Source organism: Echinops telfairi, unplaced genomic scaffold, assembly GCF_000313985.2.
Source record: "Echinops telfairi isolate 266 unplaced genomic scaffold, ASM31398v2 ScPeMD7_18;HRSCAF=68, whole genome shotgun sequence".
Taxonomy (NCBI): domain Eukaryota; kingdom Metazoa; phylum Chordata; class Mammalia; order Afrosoricida; family Tenrecidae; genus Echinops; species Echinops telfairi.
This window is the reverse complement of record NW_022103915.1, coordinates 49840276-49851594: the sequence shown is the minus strand read 5'-3', so window position 1 is coordinate 49851594 and position 11319 is coordinate 49840276. Positions and strand designations below refer to the sequence as shown.

At 43.9% G+C, this 11319-nt stretch overlaps 1 protein-coding gene across 1 annotated transcript in view; it reads left to right on the top strand.

Moving 5' to 3' along the window:
• Nucleotides 1-11319, top strand: part of TMEM260 (transmembrane protein 260) — a 68953-nt gene that overhangs the window by 24406 nt on the left and 33228 nt on the right. Inside the window, exons 4-5 of the mRNA XM_004698983.3 lie at nucleotides 5481-5658; nucleotides 7449-7562. Of these exons, the coding sequence (XP_004699040.3) occupies nucleotides 5481-5658; nucleotides 7449-7562 (292 nt within the window). The remainder of the gene's footprint in view (nucleotides 1-5480; nucleotides 5659-7448; nucleotides 7563-11319) is intronic.

Sequence of the window (11319 nt, the reverse complement as noted above, 5' to 3'; positions counted from 1 at the left end):
TTTGGTTTGGTTTTGTGTTTGGCAATGCATAGTAGGTCCGGTGTGTATGTACCAACGCTTCTTTACCCATCCTGCTTCTAGTGGGCATTTCGGTTACTCCAGTTTCTTGTTTGACTTCCAAAAGACTGTTGAAATCAAAGGAATCTATATGGGTGTAGCCTGTATAGATGACTTTATGAAAAACATCAATAGTGAAACAAAGGTGCTTCCAAAATACCTCCTACTCTGTTTGAGTGTATTCATAACTTCCAGCTCTTAGGCACACTGCCCTCCCCCCATTCTCCAAGGCTCCCAGACCTTCTGCACAGCCACCGCCTGTGCATCACTGAAGGCTTGTCTTGCTGTGATGCACGACAGGTTTCAGCAGAGCTTTCAGACCAAAATGGACTAGCAAGGAAGGAAATCGACAGGAGCTCTCAGCCATTGAAAACCCTATGGCTCACAGGCATCCACTCTGTGAGAGCTCATGGGGATGGCCCAGACCCTGGAGTCAGACCAGGGACCATCGCGATGACAGGTTACGGACACAGTAAGGGAGCCTCAGCATTTATTTTCCAAATGTCTTCAAAAAGTTTCCTTGGAAAACTTAATAGGAATAATAAAATGGTAAGGTAGTAGGTTTCCATCAAGATTCTTGGTTGCAATAAGTTAGCGTTGGCTGTATTGGGTAGAAAGAGCCCTACTGGGCTACTGACCGCAAGATCAGCAGTTCAAAACCACGAGCTGCTCTGTGGGAGAAAGACGAGGCTTTCTGCTCCCATAAAGATGTCCCAGTGTTAGAAACCCTATGTTAGGTCATTATGTCTTGGAATCGCCTTGTAGGCAGAGGGTTTGGGTATTTAGTAGAAAAGAAACATCAAAAGGATTGGGGCGCACACAGACACTCTAGAAAGGCAGTGTTCCCAGGCTCTGAGCCTGAAATATCATTCAGGGTCTTTTCAGGTAAGTTCACGTGAAGCTACCACCAGCAGGAGCTGAGCTCTGGACATGGTCCCTGAAATGCTGCCATTGCTGTCGATGGAAGTGAGGCATGGATGCCACCACCCTTGTCTGATTGGAGACTGCCCTGCTCCTGCTGCTCTGCCTCAGTAGTTTCGGATTCAGAGCAAGGAGCGGGCGGGGCTTCTGACAAGCAGACCTTGGCCTTGGTCTTGCGCCTGTGCCGTAGCTGCAAGGAAGTCTGGGAAAGTGAATTTCTTGTCTTTCCAGCCTGGGGACTGTGCCTCAAGCTGGGTATCCCTCAAACAGAGGAGATGGATGCTTCAGATGTTAGATTAAATGAGTAGCCAAAAATGTATAAATAAAAGGCCCACTACTTCAGTTTACATTCCGCATGCCTACAAACCATTGGTGCTAAAAAAAAAAAGTCAAGATTATAGGTTTGATTTCTATGACTGATTTATAAACCTTCTCTCCCCTTTCCTCCATCAGCAGTTCCACAGGTCATTTCTCTGATACCAAGAAAAGGGGGGGAAGGAATAGCAAAAACCACCCTGACCTCAGAAGACAATGGCAGGCTCTAGACTTGACAGATGTGGGCTTAGTCTTCAAGAAAATGCGGCTGTACTTTAACTGTGTGGCCACGGGGTCGGTGTTAACCCCGGCTCGTTATTTCACCCTGCTCTCCCCGTCTTCAGACTGTACCGTAAACTCCTTGAAAGGGCAGCGAACATGGTTCACGATCCCAGTGACCCCCTTCGACAGTCCCAACACCTTGGCATGTCTTGCTCAGCTTCACAAGGTTAATTCAAAATCATTTTAGACAAGCCGATCCTGAGTTTTCTCTGAAGGATTCGTAGAGGTCAGGACTTTTTTTCAGTGCTCTTTAATTCATTAGTGGTTTTCAACTTTGACTAATGACCCCTAAAAAGTAAAAACAAAATTGGTTCCAACCAGACTCAAGTGGTTTTGAATACAAGGCTGGTAGTGTGTCGTTTCAATCAATTGTGGCACTGAGCACAGTTCTAAGAATGCACAGTTCTAATAATATACGATCTGGCTCTTCATCCAGGAGCAATAGCTTCAACCAAATAAAAGTCTTATTTATTATCCCTAATCTGGTAGAAAATGTCTTATATTAAACCTGAAGTAACTGGCCTGACCCCAGAATGCAGTGGCACTAAAGAGCTATGCCAACAGTCCCGGTCCCGGGTCTGCTACCTAATTGCCGTAGAACCTTGGAAAAATTACTTGACCTCTCTGAGTCCGAGGTTTTTCATCAGCAGAAAGAAAGATAACAATTCCCACTCCTAGAGTTCCCATGAACGTCAAATGAGTTCATATGAAGAACGTGCACAGAGAATCCGTTGGCACGTGGCCACAAAACAAAACTCAATAAATGCAATCGGCTTATCATCGGAGAAATACGCGGATGTAGTTTTGCACTTTGGCATAGTTTCAGATTTCAAGAGGAGTTGTAAGAACTGCCTCCTCTTTTCATGCCCTCATCCAGACTCCCCGAAGGTTAGTATAGCCCCACATTTTCTCCACCCTTGACTCCAAGTAGGTAGAGTTCTGTTTCCTTTTAAGCAGTTTCAGAGTCAATTCCACACGTGATGCCCTTTTGCCTTTAAATGTTTCCTAAAAATCAGAGTACTGTTTTACATATCTACAGTACAGTGATCAGAATCGGGAAAGTACCACTGGTATCATATTATTATCTCTGCTGCACATGCAGATTTTGCCAGTTGTCCGAATAACACTATGTATGGCAGAAGAACCCCCATATCATTCATCGTACTCCACTACCGTGTCCCGTTCAGTCACTCACAGCTGTCAAGTGAGTGCCGACTCATAATGACCCTTTAGAAGTGATAGAACTGCCCTCGTGTGTTTCCAATACTGTGACTCTTCACAGGAGTAGAAAGCCCCACCTTTCGCCTACAGAGCAGGCTGGGGGTTTGGAACTGCCGACCTTGCAGATCAACGCATAACCACTACACCACCAGGCCTCCTATCTTCCTTTAGCCTCTTTTAGTTAGGAACAGTTCTATGGGTGTTTGTTGCTTTGGGTCCTTAAAGAGTTTGATTATTTTGATAAGTACCAACTAATTATTTTGTAGACTGTCCCTCACCTTGGGTTTGCCTACATCCAGCATCTGCCAGGCCTACCGTAGAAACAATGCTACCTTCCTCTGCGTGCACTCGGTCAGGACGCCCGCCCTGCTGTTTGTCTCCTTACTAGTGCTGTGCCCTTGGGGCTCTTGGCGAAGATGCTGTCTGTCAGATTTTCCCACTCTAAAGGTACCGTTTCTACGCATCACCATAGATCCACGGGTGCTGGTTTTTACTAAACAAACAGGTTACAATCTATTACCATAATTATTTCCATGCTCAAATTATTCCCCACTGGGACAGCAGGAGCTCCTTCAAGCTGGCTTCATGCCAGGCTCGGAGTGCATCCTGACTGCTTTCTGCTACAACATGGTTCAGACTCATTTTCCACAGACCCATTTCTTCAAGGATACTGGGTTATGTTTTAAGTGGAGGAAGAAATCTTGTATCATATGCTTACTTTCCTGTGAGATATATATATAGAGAGAGCTATATCACCTGTATACGTGTGTGTATGTATATATATATATAGGCCCTGGTGGAGTAGTGGTTATGCATATACATATGGGCCCTGGTGGAGTAGTGGTTATGCATTGGATTGCTAATTGCAAGGTCAGCAGTTTGGAACCACCTGCTGCTCCTTGGAGAAAGATGAGACTTTCTACTCCCATGAAGAGTTACAGTCTCAGAAGCCCATAGGGCCAGGTCTACCCTGTCCTATAGGGTCTGTATGAATCAGAATCGGCTCAATGGCAGTGAGTTTATACATATAACACTTTCAGGTGCAGTCATTCTCCCATTCATTAAAATTCCTTTGCTTCAGGTCAAGTGCTTCAAATATAAACACATTTTAACTGCAGTGGACATTCCAAAAACAATGCAAAATAATGGGTGCAGACAATAAAAGGCTATAGCTATCCAGAAATAGACTGGAAATTTTGGAATTAGAAGGAAATTAATTAATTATTTATTTATTTATTTATTTATATCTATATATATTAAATATGATTTTGATAGAAAGGAGTAGGGAAGATATTTGATTCAAGGGCATGGCCTGAGCAAAGATAGGGAATCAACAACAAGCATGGTCTATTAAGGAATCTTGAGAGGCCTCACTAATTGGTGGAATAGAAAGATTGATAATTAATGGATAGGTAGAGATAGGTTATTGGGAACCCAGGTTCTAGGCTGACCTATTTAGAATCTATTCTGCAGGCAATGAAGAGTCCTTTAAAGTGTAGTCATCAAAACTATGCTCTGGGATGTTTAATCTGGATGTTCTATCGCAGAATCAATTGGAAAACAGAAGCTAAATTAGGAAACCCCTACAATAATTAGTTTAAATAATAGGAAAATAATTCAGAAGGAAGAAATGACTTTAATCTATTAAATCAGGATCACTTGGAGAATGGAGAACTCCAAGAAATCAAGGAATAATGAGGGGAAAAGAACCAGAAATCGCCTCAAAGAAAAAGAGATTTAGCCATTTTTATTTAACTTTTTGCTACAATGTTTGAGTAAAAGCCATAGAATTACTTTATACCTTTTAATATAAAACAATATGCCTACAGCATACTAACTTAGGGCCATATAATGGTGTAATTACTAGACAAGGTACTGTTTATTGAATTTCATGACACTCTTGGAAATACATATTTGGTTTAGTATTTTCAATTTTCGTAGATTCTGTTTCATAGCAACGACAGCACCTCGTTGGGGTCTGATATGTTCCAGCTTATTCAGCCATATTCCCGCCTCACACCCACTCTCTGAACTGAGATCTTGAGTCTCGCTTGCTTTGAAATGTATGACGCTTGTTGGCATTTGGGGGAAGGCATTTGCCCCGCGAGGGGGCATTCTTTGATTCTTTGGGTGCTGTTGAAATTCCGTTTTCTCCCTGTAAAAACTTTATTTTTAACATCAAGTTTATCTAAAGAAGGCACCATCAGAAACATAGCTCATAAGATCTTTAACTTATTGAATATTGTGACCAATACAGTCTGCCATGCAGTGGGTCTGAACAGTCCACCAGGAGTGAGAACCAGTGTTCCCTAAGTAGCTATTGTAACATTTTTACCACGAATTATACCTCCTTCTTAGTCTGAAAGGCCACCATTCTTCTTGGTGGCTAGAACAAAGAAACCGACACAGGCTCGTTGTCTCTTTAGCGACTATCCATCGGGAGTCTGAACTGGCCTGAATGCTAGTGGCCACATCCGAAGACGGACCCGCCACTGTCCATAGGGCCCCAAGCAGGCTCACTGACTGTGAATAGGTAGGCTTCTTGCATGAAGTCGTGTACCCACCGTAGACCACGTTGGGCTCGTGCTGGGCAGCAGTCCTCATTTCTGCAGCTGGTTCAGAGAGAGGAAATAGAGTCGGTTCTTTCTGTTGGGAAAGAAGATTCCTGTTATCTGTCTTTGCAGGCTTTCTGGCTCGTGTGCCGGAGGAGTCCTTGCTGCGGGGGTGTTTTCCTTTTCCCGGCTCACGTGGCAGTGGTCCATCGCAGCAGAGGTTTTCAGCTTAAACAATCTGTTTGTGGGGCTGCTTATGGCGCTGACAGTCCATTTTGAGGAGGCAGCGACTGCACAAGAGAGATCAAAGGTAACCCATTTTGATCAAAGTGGAATTTTGTTTTCGTTTTCAGACAGATACTGTATCTCTTAAAGTTTAGCTACTGTTTGTCTACTGATTACTGTCACAGGAACGTAGGCAGGTTGGCATGGTCTAAGCGCTCTGATTGTGAATGGAACCATCATAACCTTTGCGGAACGTGGGGCTTGGCCCCCTTCCCCAGCCCCCAGAGCGCTCCGGAGTTTTTTTGGGTGGTGATGATGAGGGAATTATCAAGCCCCTTGTAGTCTTGTGGAGAAGATAGGCTTGTTTTGTGAAGGAGATAGATTTATCCCACCACCATCTGTGTGTGTGTGTGTGTGTGTGTGTGTGTGTGTGTGTGTGTGTGTGAGAGAGAGATGGCGGAGGAGAGAGGTGAGAGGGTAAGATACCAAGCTCTAGGGGTCCTCAGACTTTTTAAACAGGGGGCCAGTTCACTGTTCCTCAGACCCGGTGGAGGGCCGGACTATAGTTTAAAAAAAAACACTATGAACAAATTTCTATGCACACTGCACATAGCTTATTTTGAAGTAAAAAACAGGGAAAAACACCCGGCGGCCTGGATAAATATCCTCGGCGTGCCGCATGTGGCCCACGGGCTGTAGTTTGAGGACCCCTGCTTAAACTGACCACCTTAACGTATGTGAGAGAGAGAGAGAGAAAGAGAGAGATGATGAGAGAGAGAGAGATGATAAGATACCAAGCTCTAAACGGACCACCTTAAGGTATGTGCCATTATGGTACATACATCTAATCCCTTAGGGGGATAAAACAGTCAAATGCCTATTTTGTTTTGAACTAAAGGAGAACAAATGCAGAAACCAAGTCCTTTAGAAGGGACGAGAATACATTCTCAGGCACTCATCACCAACATCATTTGAAATGTGCAAGTTTATGGCTCACACATTAGAAAGGACCAGATAGCCTTACTAGAGACAGCCTCGCTTCCTTAAAAACTGGAAAAACCAAAGAGCATCACAGTTGGTCTATTTATAGTTCCCATAAACGATCTGTGATGTGCTTGCCGTTTTTTGTTTGTTTGTTTGTTTGTTTTTAATTAGGTTGTTTTTTTTTCAAATGAGAAAATAATATAGTCCAGAAAAGCAAAACCACCCCTACAGAGAACCAGGTTCTGACATCAGAGTGCTTCCCCGCATGGCTCTCATGGGAGCACAGAGAAAGCAGAATGGCTGCACTTCACGTCCAGTTTTAGGACTTAAGAGTGGCAGTGACGAAATCTACTTGTCATTAGGATGGATGTATTGGGATAGAATGGTCAGTTACCATGGACTTAGTCACCACAAGAAGTTTCTGTAAGTAAGGACACACATGGAAGGACAAACAACAGTGATTTAACACAATAGCAAACACTATCAGTAAACCGTCAGGGTGATAGAGAGCAGTAATCATTGGGCTGCTGACCAAAAGGTCGGTGGTTCAAACCCACCAGCCGTTTCCTAAGATAAAGATGAGGCTGTCTGCCTCTGTAAAGCTTGATGACTTCAGAAGCCCCTTGGAGCAGTTCTGTTCTGCCCTATAAGGTCTCTGTGAGTCAGAATTGACCCAATTGGGGCGGGGGTGGGTGGTGGTGGTGGTAGTGGTGGTGTGTGTGTGAGGTAAAGCATGGCCATGTGCATCAAAGAGGTTGGTTTCCACCATTCCCATGGTACAAATGCTTGGTTTTATTAGAAAGACTAGCTTTTTACTATTGTGCTTTCTTAGAATTTCGGGTGAATTTTTAACTTGAATATTTTGGTTCTTTTCCCTTTATTTCTTTTCAGGTAGCTAAAATTGGTGCCTTTTGCTGTGGCCTTAGCTTATGTAATCAGCACACAATTGTGCTCTATGTTCTGTGCATAATTCCGCGGATTCTCTTGCGACTTTTAAGAGAGAAGGTAGGTTTTCCAACTTTGCCAAAATAAATATTCCTGATATTTCACTTATGTCCAAAATATCACTCTCAGAATCCTGGAAAACCCAGGGCTTTCATTTTTTGGGTGTTGTTCTGTACAGTGTAAGTAGCCATAGGTCCTAACAGCATTGACCTGTACATATTATGCTGTATTGATTTCAGTGGCAGCTGGCGTGTTTCATGATTCCCTCACACTGATTCTGAATAGTGTCTGAAAGCAAATAGGCTAGAAAGCCTTAGAAGACCAATATCAGATTTGACACACTAAGGCAAAGGATGGTGTCCTGGGAATAACTCCTTCACTCACCAGCCAAGTGTTGACCGTATGTTCCAGGCCACGTGCTGGCCCCATTGCTGGCGACACAGCTCTCACCCAGCAGACCTCATCCCGGCCACTGCAAGCTAAAGGATGAAGTCTCTGGTTAAGAACAGGCCTGTTTTCTGAGAGCGAGAATTAAAAATGATTTCGCTTCCTTTCTTTCTCTGCAAGAAAAGCAATGATAAACTAAGATGGCAGTGTCAAACAAGGTCATAAAAGTGGTCCCCGCCATGGGAGAAGGTCAGGTTCAAAAGGTTCACAGGTAAGGAGAAGGCAGGGAGTTAGAGAAGAGCCCTTGGAAGGAGCGATGGCTCCTCTTCTGCCAGCCTTCCCTCCCAGAGGTTCACATAGTCAGCAAACTCATACGAAGCCACCGCTAGGCTATTGTATCTACTACTTTATTCAGGGTTTGTGCATTTAGGAATTACACCTCGGCTACATTTGTTTATCATTTTTTTAATTTGTCAATTATATACCTAGCTGTAATCAGAAGCATAGCAGAAAACACATACAATAAAATTATTATGTAGGAATAGGGAAATAATTATACCATAGCTGCAGATAACGGCCTTTACTGTAATTTAATACATTTTGTTTCTTGGCTTCTTGGCAGCAAAGCAGAGAGGGTAATGTGGAGGTTGTAAAATGTGTATGTAATAAAATAAATGAAACAGGGAAACATAACAGGAAAGATAAACGGTTTTTTTCTGGAACTGAATTCTGCCAAGTCAATCATGCAAGTCTTTATGTAAGGGATATTGAAAGCATAGCAGGTAGTGCCTGCAGTGGAGGTTTTGAAACGTCTACGGAAAGGTCTTTCTATGGTCTTGATTTTAAAATGAAGATATAGAACTCGAACTCCGTGAAGACTTTCCCTGGAACACCAGAGGACAGGTCCAGTCAAAGCTGGCTTCCAAGGTGATCTGCTCGCCCCGTTAAGTTCAAGGAAGAGGGGTCAGCTCAGAAGGTATGGCAACAGTTTGGGGGGATCCCAAAGGGGTATTGATAGATTATGAGGAAATGTTAAGAACATTGAAGACATCACTGATGGAAGAAGAGCCGGCGAAGGAGCACTGAGGGCTTGTTTCCCATCACCGCCATGCACCTGCTCATTCTTCGAGGGTAACAAGGGGTGTCCTGCAAGAAGTCCATTGGGAAACTGCGCTCCATCCACCCTCCAGTCCTGATCTCGTCCCGTCTGACTTTTTGTTCCCCAAACTCAAAAGACATGGAAAAGGAACATGATTTGAGCCCCTGCAGGATGCTAAAAGTGCTCTTTGGGACTGACGTACCTTGAAGAGGGCAGAATGCTTCGGGGAAGGATTAGAGAGATGGAAATACTGCTTTCAGAAGTCTGTAGACCTAGATGGAGAATATGTCAAGCAATAGCTTTACAGTGTTATAGTTTTGTTGAATTAAAGTGTCTTAGACTTTAGGATTTTCTAGGGAAGAAAAACCAGTGAAGCTTACAAATAGCCATTCACCATGGCCAGCCAGTCCATTCCCACCCAGAGGGACCCTCACTCTGTATGAGGGCAGACAGCCTCTTCGTTCTCCTGCAGAGCGGGCTGAACTGGGGTTGAAACTGCTCACGGTCAGCTCTACACTCCAGTGACTGCCACCAGCGCTCCTGAGAGGTTTAAATGCTGGAAATGGCCAGCAGCTGTCGAGGCAGGCAAGGTTGGTTTGCGTACATACATAAACTCATTGCCATCAAGTCAGTTCCGACTCAGAGTGACAGGGTAGAACTGCCCCTATGGGTTTCTGAGACTGTAACTCTTTATGGCAGTGAAAGCTTCATCTTTCTCCCCCAGAGTGGCTGATTGTGAATGTCTGACCTTGTAGTTAGCAGGCCCAACGTGTAATCACTATGGCCTCTGGGCCCTTGGAGATATATATATACATATACACACACATATATACATACTTGTATCATGACCCCCTCCCCCAAATAATTCTGCTTTAATTTCTCTGAGGTGCCATGTAGGCTGCAGGACATTTAAAAAACTCTCCAGGTGAATCCCATGTGCAGCTAGGGCTGCTAACTGTTCTTCTGGGCTCTGCTAGCTCCCCCAGCTGTCTCCTGCTTTTTTGCACACAAACCTGGGAGTTTCATTAGCTACAACTGACCTGTTTTAATTCTCATCAACTTTACAAAGTACCTACACAGACCCAAAGCAGACGCTTACTTTCTTTAATACCACTTTCAAGAACAACAAAGGCATGCTTGTTGAATCGGCTGTGTCCTACCCTCTTTCTTTCCATCCTTCCTCATGCGTCTCATGCCCACCACACACATCTCAGATGAAATCGGTACCATAATACAACACTCCTTTTTCGATTCAGGATATTTATTTGAAAATGCTAAAATGAATCAAGGCTCCTACTTCTGATGAGTGTGACCTTGATTCTTGTGTTAGTTCTCAAGAATGAATTTCCTTAGTAAAAATAAATAAATAAAAGACTTGGCTGTCCCAGTTATGACCTTGACAGAGCCCTGGGGGCCTAGTGCTTTACTCCTTGGACTGTTAATTGCAGGGTCAACAGTTTGAAACCACCAGTCACTCCGTGGGAGAAGGATGTGGCTTTCGACTCCCGTAAAGATAATAGTCTCAGAAACCCGCAGGGGCAGTTCTACTCTGTTCTGTGTGGTCAGTATGCGTCAGAATCGACTGGAGGGCAGTGAGTGAGAATTATGACCCTTTGTATTAACTCCTTTCCCAACTATTAACACGACCAACAATTGAACCTTTCGCACTCACTCACTCACTCACTCACTGCCATCCAGTTGATGCTGACTCATAGTGACCTTATAGGACAGGGTAGAACTGCCCCTGTGGGTGTGAGACTGTAACTGTGTACAGGAATAGAAAGCCTCTTCTCTCTCCTCTGCAGCAGCTGGTGGTTTTGAACTGCCCACTTCATGGTTAGCCCTCAAAGTGTAGCTACTGTTCCACTAGGGCCACTTGAATCTTTCCAGTCTCCCTGATTTCTTTTGCTGACATTTCTCATCTTTGTTTTTTCCCCTAAGAGCATTTAGTTGAGGTCAGAGGTTATATAAAAGCTAACTTAATCTGTGCCAACATTTCCATGAAATAGCCAAAACCCTCTGAATAAAACATCATATTGTCAATGCCTACTCATGGTGGCATTAAGCATCATATTGTCAGTGTCTACTGCTGGTGGCATTAATAGTGCTATCCGTCTTCTGATGGTGATGGGGCGCATGACATGAGAACAATATATAGGGCACAGACAAAATCAACAGGGAAGCTTTAGCTCTTCCTAGCATGCTACCTCATCTGGCACTGCCACCATGGTGTTAAATGCAAAAGATGCCACAGAGACCATCCCCGTACATCTTTATGAACGTTGTTTGTCTCATTCCTATTTCACCTGCCTATGCGAAGGAGTTTGGGCC